General features: G+C 36.8%; 1 protein-coding gene across 1 annotated transcript in view; it reads right to left on the bottom strand.

Annotated features, from left to right (window-relative positions):
* Positions 1–18,749, bottom strand: part of IL17REL (interleukin 17 receptor E like) — a 39,721-nt gene that overhangs the window by 3,407 nt on the left and 17,565 nt on the right. The window contains exons 7-16 of the mRNA XM_053462431.1: positions 18,579–18,721; positions 16,139–16,210; positions 15,688–15,742; positions 13,099–13,265; positions 12,586–12,630; positions 10,764–10,821; positions 10,191–10,336; positions 9,278–9,343; positions 8,860–8,917; positions 6,673–6,783 (exon numbers count right to left, since the gene is read on the bottom strand). Coding sequence (XP_053318406.1) covers positions 6,673–6,783; positions 8,860–8,917; positions 9,278–9,343; positions 10,191–10,336; positions 10,764–10,821; positions 12,586–12,630; positions 13,099–13,265; positions 15,688–15,742; positions 16,139–16,210; positions 18,579–18,721 — 921 coding nt within the window. The remainder of the gene's footprint in view (positions 1–6,672; positions 6,784–8,859; positions 8,918–9,277; positions 9,344–10,190; positions 10,337–10,763; positions 10,822–12,585; positions 12,631–13,098; positions 13,266–15,687; positions 15,743–16,138; positions 16,211–18,578; positions 18,722–18,749) is intronic.

Below are 18,749 nucleotides of genomic sequence, written 5' to 3'. Positions count from 1 at the left end.
CTTTTGCAAACCTAAGCCGTGCTGCCATGTTGTTATTAGAGAGGAGAAGCTTTCTCCTGGCAACCTTTTCAAACAAACCATACTTGTTCAGTATTTTTCTGTAGTATCGTGAATTTTAACATTTAACATGCTAACTGAGGCCTGTTGAATCTGATGTGTAACTCTTGTTTTTTTGAGTATTGCAAAGTCTGGCTTTGGGGTGAATTTGCTGGGATGTCCACTCCTAGGACGATTGGCAACTGTCTTGAATATTTTGCCCTTTTGAATGTTTCTCACTGTAGAATGATGGTCTTTAAATTGTTTGAAAATGGCCAGATAACCCTTTCCAGATTGATGGGCAGCAACGATTTTTTGTCGATGTCTTCCCTCCTTGGAACTGTGTTAACACAAACCTGAATGCTCCAGACCAGCAAACTACTTAAACTTCAGCTTTCATCGAGGTGGTCAGACTGGCTGATGATTAATTAATCAAGGGCATTTGATTAGCAGAACCTGTCTGCAATTTAGCATCTTAATTCCTATGGAAGCTACAAGGGTGTACTTAGTTTTTCACACATGGCTTCTCCATTTTGGCATTCTTTTTTTTATTATTAAATCATCACTTGGTGTAATATGTCATTTTTTTTACTGGAAATTGTATTTGCCTATTGTTTAGACCTGCTAAGGAACAGATTATGTCCTGATACGTAAAGCCACAGAATTCAAAGAGGGTGTACTTTTTTTTCTCACAACTGTACCTAAAAATCACACACTACTAGGTCCCCCTCTGACTAAATCACCAAAGAAAACAAAAAAGGTGGGAGTGGAGGTCGCCTTTCAGTATCAGAGGTAAATACATAGGATAGGCATAATGCTGTACTAAGCATGAGATACAACTAAGTAAGGTTTGAGGTTTTCAGAGCAGTAACAAAAATGGGCCCAACATAACACAGTCAAGATGTAAAACATGAGACAGATGGAATAACTTGAGGTAAAGAGCAGTAGGGTGGTTATTTATTATATCAATAAATTGCATTCTACATAGAACATTGTTGTTTACAAGTCTACTATGTGTGTCAAGTAATAAAATGTTACCCCCATCATTTATATGAGTTATTGCTAGTTTTAAAGTGCCCCCTTGCATCACAGGGGCTTGTGTTATGCCCCTGGATGGAAATATAGCACTGAGAATTACAGTTAAAAAGGAAGCATTTTTTTAAATATCTTTGAATTATCTAAGTCATAATTAGTATACTGATTTTTAAAATACCCAATGATAAGGTCACACATTTAAGCGCCGAAGACACCAAACAATGATTTCTATTTAACAATATAGTTAAAGGATGATCTCATATACTTTTAACCATCATTATGTGGTTATGTGATTGCATTTACTGATGAAACCATACCTTTTCTAAATAGGTGTAAATATATTTATATTGGTAAGTAGTTCAGCACTAACTCTTAAATCTGTGTTCACTGCTCATATTTTTGGTAATGTATCACTGCTATACGCTTTACAAGTTATTGTTCCTTGAAAAACAATGCAATTCATTCATGATTAGAATTATAGTTTGCAATCAGCTGCACTCTTATTAATGGAATTCTACAGATGTGGCTGTGGCAAACGAAAGCAGATGGATTTTTTGAAGCCCTAAGGTGTTCCCTGTGAAGAAAAAAGAAAGGGTGAAACAAGTGCTCCCAAACCATTTTGGGTTCCAACCCCCTTAATCCTCATCTTTAGGGGTCACACTCCCCAAAAATAACAAAAGTTTATAATCCTGTGAATTTCCAATTCCCTGTTAATCTTATTTATGAATGCACAGAACATTAATCACTTAGAAATTTAAAGCAGCATTTCCAGCAATGATTTTTTTACATCATCACAGTAATGTTAAATTCTAAAAGCAATGATTTGCTCAACCAATGTCAGAAATGTAACTATAAATGAAAGGGTTTGTGAAATGGGAATTACCCATGTACAGCCATGTGTTAACTGAATCAAAAGTTCAAAGGGGATAATTGTTATTTGACACCGAATGGAAAATATTTATACCTTTGGATAAAAAAAGCACATGTATGGGTACACTTAGAGTGCTTACTGCAATGGTGTCCCTATGTACTCAAATAGAAAACATGTTTTTAAATTCAAAGGACTGGGATATGAATAGTTCAATATGGGATAAAAGAAACAGGTGGTGAGACAAAGAAAAAAAGAGAATACAGAAGTGAATTAGAGCACCCAGTATGCTAAATTGTACATGTCATTACATGAAACTATTCCCTTTGTTGTCATATGCCAAAAAATGTATGCTTGGTTAAAAGTTGGATCATAACACATAGTTCAATAGTATCGGTGCAATTGATTAACCAACAATAATGCTTTGCAGTAAAACACATTTTATGGCAAGACAGGAGGCTCATATTTGCATTGACTTTCTTTAATGTCACCATAGCAGCAAAGACAAAAATAGAACATCTGATAACCCATCTGTTAACATTATAAACATGGAAGTAGCCCCTCCTTCTTCCTCTTTCTTTGCTGCTCACCATAGAATAAGGTCAGCTCTATTGCCTTTATATTAAATATTGCTTATATACATCCATATTTGCTTTGTATCCTTAAATATCTGTATTTATGTGTATTTGGTCCCTTTGGGACCCTATTTATACTCAGCTATTTGTGTTTCCTTATTTATATATATTTTGCGTTTTCAGTATATTTACTGTGGCTTTGGTTTACATGTTTTTTGGGGTTTTCCCCCTTCTGTTTTTTCTTTGAGATTTTCTCTGTTTTGTTTTGCGTTTACTTCTTTTCTCGTTTCTGTTTATTTATTCTAACGATTCTCTCTGAGTCCTCTGCGCGTCTGCTCTCCGTTTCTTTCAGTGCCGCGGCCATTTTGGATGTCCCACTCTCACTCTTGTCAGAGTTTTGATGCCATTTTAGGTCTCTGCATGGCAACGTTTCCACGCAGTAATGTTTCTTGTTGGTCTGACAAGCAGATATGGCTCCGTCAGTTTACGTCCCTACTGCGTTCAGGGTGAGCCCCTGTTGCTCTCTCCTATAGCAGAGGTTGTTTTTAACCTCTCGCTTATTAGAGGTTTTGTTCTTATATCATTTTTTTTTAATTACTGTTTGTTTCCAGGTCTCCCTGGCTCATATATCTTCACAGGGTGAGCCCCTGTGTACATACATTTTTTGTTTTGCTATATCCACATACTACAGGGTGAGCCTCTGTGTATTAGACATTTTTCTTACAGGATCATACTCCATTGGGTGAACATTTGTCTCTGGTTTTGAGGCTGTTATTCAGGTTAACCCCTACGCTGCTAAACCAGCTATTTGATTTGCCGTTGGATTTAAATAACTAAGGGTGAGCCCCTTTCTGTATTTTCAACATGTCTGAGGACCCTAACCCCCCTCAGGATTTTATTTTGTCCTGGCTAGAGGCAGAATTTTCTTCCTCCATGGAATCTATTATGGCCAAAATGGCCCACTCAATGGCCCACTCTAGCCCTGCTCCTGCCTCCTCAGCTCCTTTCATCCCTAAGGAGAGCTCGGATTATGACTCAGAGAAATCTGACGAATCCCATACTTCCAAACGTCCCTGGAAAGGGAATAGTGTCACTGCCGGCAAGGGTCCTGCTAAACGTCCTAATTTATCACAGGACATGCCACAATCTCAGGAGATCGAGGATGCAAACCCCGGGGATGTTCTTCAACTCCTCGATGAGTGGAGAGTGACATTTTCAGATGATTCGCAGCATTCTGAATTTCTGGCAACGTCCAGAGATCGTCACTCACAGTATGTTCGTGAGTTGACTGTGTGTGAGCCCCACCAGGCTACTGTTACGGGACCATATGAAAAAAGGAGATTGGTTCACGCATCTCGATCTGCAAGACGCGTATTTAGACGTTCCCATTGATCCACATCACCGTCAGTTCCTACAGTTCCAGTGGAACCACCAATTATGGCAATTCAATTGTCTTTCGGCCTCAGTTCAGTCCCTTGGTGCTTTACCAAGTATCCAGGGGCATAAGATCCATCATTACTATTTTTTTGTCAAAATCTAGGGATTCTCCGATCTCAAACTTTGTTTGTCATCGAGACCCTGCAACAACTGGATTTCCCTGTCAACAGAGGTAATTCCAATTCAGAAGATTTGTTTTTTGGGATTCAGCTCTTCTTCGCCTTCCAAAATCAAAGATTGCCACCATCAAGAAGGATATCCGCGCTATACTGCGCATGGAGTCCTGCCCATTACGGAGACTCTCCCGTACAGTGGGCCTCCTATCTTCATCCATCCAGGCATTTTTCCAGGTCCTCTGTGCTACAGAGCATTACAACTGCTCAAGGCAATTTACCTCAGATGGTGACCGTCTTACGACCAACCAGTCCAACTTACGGAAGAGGTGTGTCAAGAACTTCAGTGGTGGCTTCTCCACATGCAAGCTTGGAACGGTCGAGCTTTCGTCAGATCTCAACCAGATTTTATCATCAAATCAGATGCCAGCTTGCTAGAATGGGGAGCGACATCTCTTACGCAGGCCATTGGAGGTCATTGGTCTCAGATAGAACGCACACTTCATATCAACTACTTTGAACTCACTGCGGGTTCTTTCAGCATCCGCAGTTTGGCAAGAGATCGCTCAGACTGTTGTCTTCTTTTGATGATGGACAATTTCTCCACGGTTCGATATATCAGCCATCTTGGAAGAACGAGATCTTGACCGAACTGACAAAGCAAATTTACCATTTTTGCTTTGAGAGAAACATATCTCTGTTGGCTGAGTATGTTCCGGATGTGGAGAAGTAAATCTCAAATTGGTTTTCCAGAAATTGGAGCAACGTCAGCGACTGGACGCTACACAGACAGGTCTTCTGTTCCCTTCGATTATCACAGGGGCCCGTTGACACTGGATCTCTTTGCGTCTCGCACAAACCATCAGACACCAACATTTTGCAGTTGGCTCCTGGATCCGGAGACTTTAGTAACGGATGCCTTCCTACAAACTTAGCCGAGGTCGGGAGTATATGCTTTCCCTCCTTTCTCTCTTATTCCCAGGGTGATCCAATATCTTCTCAGGACCCAAATAACTTTGATTCTGGTAACTCCATTATGGTGCTCCCAACCCTGGTTTCCGTCTTTCCTGGAAATTTCGATCCAGGATCGACTTGCAGTCAATCCCATCCACTAATTCTCGAAGGCCGTCTCTTCTTGATTGCCTGGACCATTTCCGGGGATTCTACCCTGTCCAGGAATTATCGCAGGACGCTAGAGATTTGCTCAGAGACTCTTGGGCTCCAGGTACACACCAAGCTTATAGAACAGCATGACAGTCCTGGTCTGCTTGGTGTGTGGGATGACAGATTGATCCCCATTCTGCCCCTGTAGCTTTGATATAAAATTTTTTAGCAGAACGTTTTCATCTGGAAAATCTTACAGTTGCATTAACATATTTTGATTTTCGCTTCGTAGCCGCATGAAAACTTTCTACTTCTATTTCTTAGCCTTGCCTCAATGAGGATCCCAAGCTTTGTATTGCTAGATGTCTTCGTACTTACCTTGCTTCTACTTCTACCATTCGTCCTGCTTCTGCTTCTCAACTTTTGATTTCTTATTCGAAACCTTTTCATACTGTTTCTTTGCCTACTTTAGCAAGATGGATTCGTTGGCTACTGACTTTGGCAGGTATCGATTATCACTTTGGGGCACATTCTGTCCGAGGGGAGGCGTGGGGTGCTTTTTGTGCAGGAGGTTCCCTATCTGATATTCTTCAAGCAGCTGACCATTGTCTTCGGCTGTGTTTCCTTTATTAGCTCCACGTCTTGCCATAAAATTACACAATTATTCTAGACTTGATGACCCCTAACGTAACTATTATTATTATTTGCTTATGTAATGTCTATACCTTATATGTTTTATGGGAGATTTTATAGGATTCTTTATATATTTACGATAGTTCTCCTTTGTTCTTAGGTTATTTTACACCTATGACAAACAGATGCTGGTGAAATTTCCATGTTCCTGATTTATCTGTTTTCCCGGGCTTAACTTTGATGCTTCGATCAAGTTTTTCTACTGACAGACCAACTTACCCGTTCGTCTCCCGCTCCATGGTTCACGTGTTGCAGAAAGAGGAAGAAGGAGGGGCTGCTTCCATCTTTATACTGTTATCTCTTTTTTATGATTGGTTATCAGATGTTCTAATTTTGTCTTTGCTGCTATGGTGACGGTAAAGAAAGTCAATGCAAATATTTGCCTCCTGTCTTTATTAAAATTCCAATTATTCGGTCATCATGTCTAGAATAATTGTGTAATTTTTCAGGAGCCCAGCTAACAGAGGCACTCCATGAGGTCACGGAACGCGTGTTATCTAAACACATGGCAATAAGGCAGCATCTCTCATGTAGGATGGGAAGAGCAGTGAAGGACTCCATATGATGTGGGGTGAGGGACTGTGTGCACTACATGGAAGCTGGGAGAGATATGGGTGTTACTTACAGAGATACAAGGTACTGTATATGTTTGCCTGGCACAACTTTCCAAATTGTGCAACAATTTTACTCTAATGACTGACTAGTGCTGGCAAATGGTTGTAATAGTGGCAGTGTTTATTAGGTGGTAGTCAAGTCACCTGTGCCCAAGTTATATTCTGATAGTTCATATAAATAACTTGTCATGCTATACCTTTTAATACCGCATATCCAATAATTGTGATCATGGTGACCATTATCAGAAATCCTGCAGCCACTGCAAGAACTGGCAAGATGTTCTTATGAAACGGTGTGAATGGTTGATCTGTGAAACAGAAAAAATAAACATTTCACAAATTTTTTGTTTCTATATTTTCCTGATTTTTTTTAGTTAAATAACCCCACAACATTTTGCTTTGTTTTCAGATATATTTAAATTCCTTAATAAAAGTTATGTGCTTGCTTTTTAGGGCCCTAAGCTATCAAATACGTTTTGAAGGTTATTCCATCATCAGTAACTCCTGGACACAATACGTGTTGCATATTACAAAATCTTTAACATCTACTTTAATGGTCGTGATGTACCTTGAATCCCAAATATCACAAATCCCAATACTGCTCCAGGATTACAAAAACAGTATGTCAAAATCAACATTGCCGAGAAAAGCATTCACTTTGTTAAATAACGTTACAAGGAGACAGTATGTGGTAGACATTTGTACACTTCTACAAAAAAACATCTGACCTTTCAAACTCTTGTCTAACAGGCTTGGCCCACATTCTGAACCCAGTCAGTAAATTATGCAGTCTACTGTGCAGTCAACTTTTATGTTTTAATACACTTCAGTGCTACTGTCGTTCCTTTCTGTTTTACTTTTTTCACGTTTCCTCAAACATACTCTCTGAAGTAGTGTTCAACAATGTCTGTAGGATTCTGGCTTGTAGGATCTGTTGAGCAGTGTATTAATGGTTTAAAGGGTCAGAAATGCTCCATACTTTGTCTTTCAGAGCACAGAGACGCAATTGTGTTTAGTTACCTGTCTCAATCGCCTGTAATTTAAGCAGCACTGAAAAAGGCTACTTGGATAATTTCCCTGCCCCTGTAACTTTTCAAGCAAGATAGTAGGATATTTGCAAATACAATTAATACTCACGTGTGTACACATACAATGCTTCAAACCTTTTATGTTTAGCAACGTCTGTGACATTGATAATTAGCCTACTGTGCCAATACTAGGGAATGGTATAGACAGTATACAATATAGCATTAGTGTCTGGGTGCCTACAGAGCACTTAGTTAAATGTCTATCACAAAGGTTATTGTTGTATTAAATTGCCAACATACAAAGCGTACACAAACTATGCACAAGGTATTTAAAAAATAAATACCCTCTTGCTTTTGATTCCTCAATTTATTTATGGAGAGGTAGAGTATTACCTCAAGAGGCTAGGATTAAAGAAGATAGGATTAACCTATACACTATGCAGCAAAATGCAGAACCATATAAATCTTTGTCTTGCTAGTAACTCTCCTCATCCACGACCATAATTCAGTTAGTCACACTCCATCTCTCTAAGTACCTCTAACAACATCTCATGAGTCTCTACCTCTTTATTTACAATAGGACTTAACAAACCCAGCTCCTAGTCATGATTAACTGAAGTGCCAGGCATTGTCTGCTGAATCAACAAGTAGTCCTCAAGCAAAGCATCCTACTTAGAAACAGAACTGCCCTCACCCAAACCCACATTTTGAACATCTACAAACAAGAAAGAAGTTCAAAGATTTCAGGACTTTGCCAACTCTATTGGCCTTTCATACATAATTTCTCTGCCATATCTTGTCCACTAACATCAGTTACCGAATTATGCTCATTTTGCTGGCTCAAGCTGCCCAAAAGGCCTCTGGTGAATTGATATTGCACTGTAGCTCTCATCTTTGGTTTACATAATCCTACATTCCCTTACACCACCGAACACGGTGTGGTTGCTATTCTCTCACAAGAACCAACACAACAATCACCTCAACGAAGGACCCTCCTCCTTTGTATATGTTGTATATCCCTTTTTTTGCTTTGTTTAATTGTTTTAGGTTAATGATGCAACAACACCAATAGTGCCAACAAAGCCCTTGGTCATAGCAAATATTAAGGGTTAACATCTGAAAACTAATGTAGCTAAAATGTGGCTACCTTTTATTTTTTATTGTTGATCTATATAACTAGTAACCAGGGTTATTATCCATGCTAAGCAATTTAGAATAATAAAAAAACAATACTCAGTAATATTTTCCCTGGGAAAATATGTGCAAGCATACTGAACATTACTATTATCATGAGGTACATGAATAACCAAATTACTATGACAGGTGACATTAAATACACGTTTAATATATACTCACTGCAGGATATATTGCAGATTTGAACTGGAAATGAGTAATTTACATCTGTCCGTAAGACCTTGGGAAACAACAAAGTCATTGTTAAATACAGTTATACAAGCCTTGCTTTCCAGTCTTTTCCACATTCATTCATGCTCCACTACTATACCGTATGCTTAAAAACTGTCTATATGTTCTAATATTATGTTGGCATGCAGCAGCTCAGCTTCTTATTGTACTTTAGTAGCCAATATCATACGGTTTTTGAACCATTAAATTCTGTCTTCATACATTTATTCCTGCACTAGATTATTTCAAGCAGTAAACAAAATTTTAAAAAGTGGAATTTTTACTGCATCTCAACCTCTAATGATTTTTGTGTGAAAAAATCTAAACCTAAAAATGTATTGGTTTTCTTTTAGAACACCTTCTGACTTACCTGAATGCAAATATTATAGCTACATAGTTCACGTGACACACTGTGACTCACAAAACCAGATGTTCCCTAGGAAGAGGAAATAAAAAAAAACTTCTTTAGTGTTGTATATCTGAGGGCAGATAAGCATTTCACAGCCCATTTCCCCAGAACATTTAAGTAATTTGCACTCTAAATAGTTTAAAGTTCTCTTAATGATAAGCCTTTTTTAGTTCTCTTTGTAGATTAGTTAATGAATGAGTCACACTTTCCGTAATGTAGTCTTTTCACATGCGTTTATTGTACAATCCTGCTACGCACACATAGAGTATGGTATTCTCTATTTATTTTAACCAACTTGTTAAACAGATTAAAGTTCAATCTTTTTTATTATTTATTTATTACATTTTTATCAGAACTGTACAGTTTTGTGTATCACATATACCATACATTCTGATCACTACCTTGTGTTAAAGATGCTGCTCCACAAGTTCTGCTGTATTTCACACTTTTATAGTTAAACTTGCAGCATTAGGTTTATTTTCTTAGCAAACGAAAGTGCAATTAAAGTAAGTGGAACAGCGCATTAAACAGCTTTCCAGATTTACAAAATGTGGTTATCACAATTGATGATTTACTAATGTGAGTCGAAGAATTGTATTAAATAACACAGAATATATGAATACTGAATTTCAATGCATATTTTGCTAATCTCCAACGGGATTACCCCAATAGGAGAATGTACACTGTTTATTGCCATTTTTTATAGACATTTTTTTTATGTACAAATTATACATTCTTTGTGGTTAAGAAATTAAAAATTGTAATCCCATATTTTCTGAAGGACTGTAGACTCAAATGAGTAAGTGTTACATGGTGCATTTTGCCCCTATTTTCCCATTTATTCTTTTTGTGATCTAGTTTCCTACATACTTACTCCATGCACTAAAGTAAAGGTCTGGAGAGATTCACACATAGCAAATTTTATTTTATTGCACACAACAACAGAGAACTTTGCCATGGTATGGGATGTGATTCTGATTTCAATCTGTTCATCTGTGACAACTGCTTCCATATCCCATCCTGCAAAGTAAAATTCAATCTTTAAAAGTTTGTTTGCAGAACGCATGAAAGGTGGTAAAGTCTAAAGTTAGAAAGGAAGTTAAAAAAACATAAAAAGACATGTTACAGCATAGTTATCATTTTAATTACCATGGCAGAATTTAAAAGTTAGAAGTTTTAAATTGTATGGGTTTTTTTTCCAGTAAGCACCGTAATAATTTGACAATCAGTTCAAACCAAACAATGGCAAATGATTCTTGCTAAGAAATGTTGATGTAATGTTGATTATAAAAACATGCATGTATTCCCCATCTCACCATTTTCAGAATAGCCAGAACATGTCATACTTACAGAATGCCTTAAATAGAAAATATGTGTTTACAAATCCTACGTAATTAAAAATACCAAATTTAAGTTATCGTGTTCATTAATCTTTGTAATTCTTTACCTGGAAATTGTCCAAAACCAAATGGACACCTGACCCAAGATCCCATCTCAGTGGTAAACTGAAAAGACAGAAACTAATTAATCTAAGGAATTTTTTTTACTAAAATTGAGGGCGACAAACATATGCATTTAAATATGATCTTAAAATTGTAATTCAACCAATCATTCAAACTAAAGGTTTGGTACAAGAGGAGTAGGGTGGTATTTGGTTGAGTATTTTCAAACACACACGAGGATAAGTAGAGCATGACCTAGCAAGGTGACAGCCATACCTTCCAATATTTCAAATGGCCAAAGACTGAGACATGCTTCAAGAGTTTTGGAAGGGTTCTTGCTAGTGGAAGGGACTTTTAAAATACTCTTTTTACTTTGTCACCTAATTACGTAATACATTAAATAACTTGTAGGGTTACATAACACTTTGAGATAGTCATACCCACCAAACATTGTAAAGTCATAGAACAGTAGGACAAAGTAGGATAGAGGAATGAGTCCCAAAGAAAGGACTCTCCTCCCCATGGGGCATTTTGGAGGTATGGTCATAACCAATATGCCATGATTTGATAGACTCTGTTTAATCTGAGACTTTGCTTTAATTGTTTTTTTTTTGTTATTGCCGGTTGTGAGATGTGGGAATTGTGTTCATAGCACCTGAGCAGAGTCGTTTAACCCCTTAAGGACCAGGCTGTTTTACTTTTTGTACCCTTTGGGACGAGGCTGTTTTAACACTTTTGCAGGGCTCGTGGTTAGATGTAATTTTCTCCTCACTCATTTAGTGTACCCACACAAGGTATATATATATATATTTTTTTTTCATGGCAAGAAGGGCTTTCTTCAGATACCATTTTTCATATTATCTAATTTCCTAAAAAAAAAAAAAAAATATTGTGAAAAAATAAAATTCTCATTGGGAAGATAGGGCGCTAATTTTAGCACTTGCTCAAAATAAACTTAATGTTTTTATTTTATTTATTTTATTGTTTTTGGGCTTTTTTACATTTTGCTGAAACTGGATGGTATAATTGTGAAATGTTACCATTAATGTCACACATTAATTCAATTCCGGACAATCCGGGACGTGTGGTCACCCTACGGCCCAAGCCCATTTCAAGAGTTGGACTGAGCAGTAAAACAAGCAAGAAGGTCTTACAAAAAGTATCAACATCATTTATAACATTCTCAAAGAACATATTAGATGACACTAGTCACCAGGTCTAAAACCTCAATAGAACTGCTAGAAAAGTGGCAGGACACTAAAATACTATACTAAAAAGGTAAGCCTATCTGATTGAGATGAATTTTTTGCTTTGTTTTCCAGCCCTTTTTGTTCTAACAAATTGTCTGTGTTTTTTGTTTCAAAATAAAATTCTTTGCAATACAGAGAGTCAACCAGTCTCTTTCTCTCTCCACGCAACCCTAAACACAAGCATATTAAACAATACACACTGACGGTACCCTATACAAAGTCATCTACCCTATATACATGCATCCCAAACAAGTTTTGAGGGAACTCATCCAACAATTAATTACTATTTGTTAGCTTTTATGACTCCAATAAAATGTATCAGGTGTTAATTAACTGTTGGACGATTTCTCAGAAAATTTTCTGGGTGAAGTTCCAAGTGGTTAAGATAAGCACAGCAAAAATGAAGCCTGCCAAAAGAGACAAACAAATGAACAGATGTATAATGGATATTCATAGGTTCTTTGTTTGTTTCTTTGGAGGTTCCTCCTCATTTTCAGGGATTCACACAAATAATGTCAAGTTTATTAAAATGAAAATTCATACAAATTAAGATAAAAAGAAATGTAGGTTTACTCACCTCCATGCAGAGTCTAGGATGTGTGTCTACATCCTTATAGGAAACCTGCATTGTGAAATCAATTAGTATCAATTAGTGCAAATTCTGAAAAATTCCATTAAAGGGAAAATACAAAATAATACATAATTATTACATAATAATTATATATATACATAATGTGTATTTGGAAAATATTTGGAAAACTGTATCAAACACAATGGACTAATATCACAATTTGATATATGTAAACATTTGTCATTTGTGTGTTATTTCATGTTTTTAATCAATAATTGTACCCTCACAAACTAGCAAATATTACGTCCAAAAAGTGCGGGGTAAGCATTAGTGTGTAGCACCTGTACCCACATTAAAAACCATAGCAAAAGCATTTTGAGTTATCTCAGAACATTTACAATCGGAAAGACAATTTTATTGGATAATATACGGAAAAGCATACGCTTTGTACTAACCCTTCATCTAACCCTTCATCTTTAAAAAAAAAAAAGAACAATACGATGACTGATTAATACATACCTGGTCAACCACTGTTGTCCTTTCGGATTTTGGGATCTTAACACATTTGTCATCCTGATTTGTCAACCAGCAAAGATTAACTGTGACTTGAACAGCACAGGATGGTTCCCATGCTAGAACTTTGATCATAGGATTGTAAGTAATGCTGTCCCAAAGAGTGCTGGTTTCTAAAAACAGATAAATAATTGTGTTTAATGACATATGAATATCTTATATATTTGTAGCATGGTGTGATGATCCATTTCAAAGACAAAATGAAATACTTTTGTGTATTATTATATTGATTTATTGACCTTCATACATTTGGTGACAGTCAGTTACCATGAGCACAAGATAGGAAGTTCATAGATTAATTATTCTCAGCAAGCAATCAAAACAGCATGTTCAGTATGTTCATCCAAGCAAAACCTGAGTAATCCTAAAGTCTCATAGTGAACCTCTTCAGTATGCTAAAAAAAAGTTATTTTTCACACATATGAATTAAATGTTTACACCTTGAGGTAAAGTTATGTAATGGTAGAAGTATCAGAACAATGCCTGGTGATTCAAATCAAGAAAAAAGAACTTGAAGCATTTGCTCTAAAATGCACCATCATTCCTTCTATATTCTTGGGAATGTACCTTTTTGGCAGTCACTATGATTTATAGTTGAAAAAGCGAAAACTGAAATCAACCAGTTGTGCAAACTATTCCACCTAATAGATAAATAGGTTCCATTCGAGATAACAATGGTCATTGCTGTTGTAACTGGCTTGTAAGAAATGAAGAAATAAATTTCACAAAATAATTTCGTAGATTGCAAATCAATTTATTAGATATCAGAGAGATATTTTTAAATTTGGATGCATAAATTCCATGATTCACATTCTCTTTAAAGTGGATGACAAACTATTGTACATATAATAGACTGAAATGATAAATAACATAAAAACAGTAACACAGCACTTCAATCGCGTACACAGTTGGGATTCTGGTGGGGTTCAATTCACTGGATCATTGAGCCTTCCTCCACTCAAAATAAAAGGAAATATTACTATCCAACTATGACTTTAGCCAGACAATGGGAAGCTCCATTCACCACCAATGGAACAAAAAAACATTTCCCTTTATTTTGCTGTAGGAATTAGACTAAGCATGACTTTATTTCTGTAGACGTAACAGTGATTTTAGATTGCATTTTGCCTCCCCACTAAACACGTGGCAAATGTTTATATCATGGGAAAACAGTTCCTGAAAATACCATTTATATACTGTAAAGCACAATTACAATAGTAAGTACATCTTTGTGACTATTGAACAGCTTCAATTAATTTGCATTGAACATGTAGTTTGATATTTCTGTCAAAGCTGTGTTCTAGTGAGTATTTGCATCAGGATTCAATATTAAGGCAAGCGCTACCTAAAAAAATAGAACAAATACATTAATAGAAACAAATTATATAATGCCACAAGGCATTTATGTCTATACAAAGTCTCATAAAAAGCCTATACTCTGCACATACAGTATATAAAGTATATTCTGGAAGATGGGGTACACCTTATACTATAAGTTAGTTAAAGAAGAAAGGTAGCATCATTCAAGATGAGCATTTTACTCTAATCTAACACAAAGCTTATCTAGGTCATCATAAAGGTAAAGAGGAGGCAACCCTCCAAATTCCTCCAACCCTCCAAATTCCAAACTAATAGTGAGTTAGATAATATTCATTGGAAATATGGGCTAAAACGGGAAGGAAACATTTTTAGCTTTGGCTACCAGGAATTGGCATTATGAGGAATAATGGCATATGAGACTAAACAGTATAGTAATAATGCATGGTTTAACCAGTTTACAATAAACAACCAGTATACTTGTCATAAAAAAACCCAGTAGGTTGATGGGTATACTGCCATGGTACGCATACAACAGTCAATCCCTACTAGGGACTTCAGCGTCAGTCTCAACGCTTGCCTCTCTATACCCTGCGTTAGGGAGGGGCAGAGATAGAAGTGCAAAGCATCGGTTTTCGCTGGGGATTATATCCTCTTTAAAAAAAGAAAACAAAATAAATAATTAAAGAAAAGATATGTCATGATAACATCATTGTTATTTGGATGTATAGATTACAGTAGAGGTCCCTGAGACCCTAAGGACATCTCTATTCATCTTGAGAGCTTCAAAAAAAAAAGTAGAAAAAAATAAGAATTTCAAAAATTATGCGTATAAAAATCTCAACACACCCTTCACTCCCCAGTAGAAATAAACCATTTAGAAAAACTGATCCTAAAATCATGAAGGACTTCCTTCCCATTTCATGACAATTTTGGTTTGTGCCTACACCTTCATCAATAAAATTATGGACACCTTGGAAAGTTTTAACCTGATGGACTTTTAACCTAATCCTATTTTAACTTAATTATGACAACTATAACACTTAATGTCAAAGCCAATTAAATTCACACAGACATTCACAACATGTTTATTACATTAATTACAATTAAATGTATGTGTCAATACACAAATAACAGATCACAAACATATGTATACTTTTTATTCTTGCATCCAAATAAAAATGTGCAATGATGAACATAATACTAAGGAGTACTTGCCATTTTTAAAAGGACAAAGGCGTATCCTTCTTGCATCAGTAAATGCAGACCAACCCTATGAAGACAAAAATATTTTTTTTTCCTAATCATTGTTTAATCTCAAAAGTAACATAACGATCTTAATAAAGACACCAATCCTGGGTGTGGAAAAAAACAAATGTATTCAATTCACAATCTCATTTAGTCACCAGTATAAGTACATGAGTTATTCATGTTATTTACCGGTATATGCCACATTTTAACGATGCCCACATATGGTAAACATGTATCCTTGGTACCATACATGAGTTACTTAACAGTGCTGAAACATTCCACTGAATAATTTACACTAATGGCATTTCTCTCTCTTCAATAAGTTTTTTTTTTTGTCCTAGAAAATAATTACTTTGATATACAACATTGGCATCAAAATATATTTTGTATCTGCTCAAATATATATAACATACATTACCTCAATGCACAGACATGGCAGAATTTCTGAATATGGAAAAGTGACAGATTTAGAAGAGTTTCCCATTTTTATCTGAAAGGTAGAGAATGTAGATTTTTGAACATTCAGACACAAGTGACATTAAAAGCAAAATTGCCAAAACAGTTAGTTAACAATAATTCTACTGTGACAACCATTAATTAAAGGCTATATACTTTTTTCAATGAATCATGGCTAGTTTCAATTTGAATATCACAGCGATTCATTTTTGAATGCAGGAAATAGCAAAGACAATCTAAAACACCATTTTTGATACATACATGAAAATGCTTATCACGTTAAACATCCAGAGACTCAGTTTGGCTAGTTTAAACCTTTCTGCTTCAGCTAGTTGTCATTCCCTAGTGAGATAATGCTGACTTGTTCTAGGCAATAACTGGTTGTTGTTTATCATCCTTTCTATCTGCTTCCCGAAAGCAAATGCCCTCTCACTCCAATACTGGTGTTTCCTCACAAAATGTCTACAAAAACTTAGCATCTGAGCTCCTCATTAATAGCTCAAAAAACAAATGGTGCAACAAAATATTTCACTTCTTTTTAACAGGTCTTCTTCAAAAAAAAGTTTTAGTTTTGACATGCTTTATAAAATACTCTTCTATATTGACGCTAACCCTTGGGTCAGGAAGCAGGAAACCTTGGCTATTTGAGTGAAAGCAAATGCTATAACAACTTCTCCAAAGTGTTTCCCATTTTCCCATGTCCATGTTAGTTGTTTGCCTTTCATTGAACAGGGGGCCCAGAACACGAGGGCCCTGTTCTGAAGCTTACAAACTAGAGGGAATGGGCTGAAGAGCAACATAAGGTATGGAAACAGGGGAGAAACATTGTGGGGGTTGTATTATTGACAGATAAGCTACAACGATTGTACACTTCTCTGAAGTTAGTGAGTTCCAGAAGTAAGGGGCAGCTTAAGTGAAGTCATGTTAGCAAGAAAAAGAAGAGGTGATAAGTGTGTAGAAAAGCATTAGCAGAGAAGTGTTTTGTTAAAAGGGCAGAAATGTATATGGCGGCAGTATTATGGAAGGCTTTATATGTTATATGATTTTAAATTTAATGTAAGGAAGGCAAGCCTAGAATCAGCATTCTGGATAAATTGCAGGGAAGAGAGTCAAGACAAATGAATGCCAACCAGAAGAGTGCTGCAATAGCCAAGGCAGGAAATATGGGAATTAAACAGAGTTTTTTATGTCTTCTTTGGAGAGGAATGGGCAGTTATGTAATGCCCAGAAAATATTCCTTTAATGCTTGGCAAAAGGATCTTATTTTAATATTATTAGTTTATAATATGTTGTGTTGGAACTTAAGGCAGCCTGTGCATTCTGCATAGGGTAATGTGGTCTGTTATGATGTTACCAGGTCTTACCACTTATGAAAAGTGGGGCATTAACGTTCACAGATGTATATTGCAGTATAACAAATTATTTTTTGCAGGTACCAGAATAATTTGACCCTGCTAGTATCCTCATGGAGTAAGCTGGCATTAACATAAAGATTAGATATTCCAAAAACAGCAAGTAACTGGTGGTTATATAAAGGAGTCACACAGGCATGATATGCACAATTCCTAAAACTCAGCTTGTGGCACAAAGGTATGAAAAAACAAAACTAGCAACCTTTATACATACTGCTGCCGGCGATGGGATACAGCCACTTAGAATGTGGCAGTTAATTTGTAATTTTGTTTTAGTGCAAAACCTCAACAAATACTTTGTAAATATGACGTGCCACATTTGATGGCGTGATTATGTGTATATTTATTCACAGATCAATGTTTAAGCATGACTGTAACAATCTTTTTTTTTTTCTTCACAAAATAGTCTGGGGGGGCAGATAGTCTGTATCTGCAGAAATAGAAATTTGGCATTTTTCCCCTGGTAATGTGCATACAACAGTTCAATACATAAGAACAGAAGGATCAGGGCCGGCCCAAGGCAAAATGACGCCTGGGGCGAATTTTAAAATGCCGCCCCCCCCCCTTATCTACCCTTCCTCTCCCTCCGTCCCCCCCCCTTGTACTTACCTTTCAGCAGTCCTGCGGCGAGTCTCCCTGTTCGGTCTCGGTGCCGGCTTGTAATGCTGAGTGCCGGAAATCTTCCGGCGCTCAGCATTACAAGCCGGCACCTAGACTGAACAGGGAGACTCGCCGCAGAGGAGAGAGAGAGGGGCGCCGAGCGGGTACTGACCACTCGGCGCCCCTTTCTCTCTAATCGCTTTAAAAAAAAAAAAAGGGCTTGGGGCGGCGAAGTGCCGCCCCTTCAAAAGTGCCGCCTGGAGCGGTTGCCCCACTCGGCTCCATTGTCGGGCCGGCCCTGAGAAGGATTGTGAGGATCCGGAGGAGTCATAGCCTACAGCTACTAAATAATTCAATAACAATAATAAATCGATAAGTGAATGAACTAACCAGTGCGTGTGCTCCACTAATGTCTTGGCAGCTGTAATGTTTTAGACACAGTCTTACATTATAGTCATACTCCTCCAGATTATCTGAAACATGTACTGTTATGGTTTTCTTTTCCTCATCCACCATGTAATTTAACTTCCCAGCTGAAAAAATAAAACACAGCTTAAAACA

The sequence above is a fragment of the Spea bombifrons genome, chromosome 4 (assembly GCF_027358695.1).
Source record: "Spea bombifrons isolate aSpeBom1 chromosome 4, aSpeBom1.2.pri, whole genome shotgun sequence".
NCBI classification, from domain to species: domain Eukaryota; kingdom Metazoa; phylum Chordata; class Amphibia; order Anura; family Pelobatidae; genus Spea; species Spea bombifrons.
Note: the sequence above shows the minus strand (reverse complement) of the source record. Positions and strands in the feature narration are given on the sequence as shown.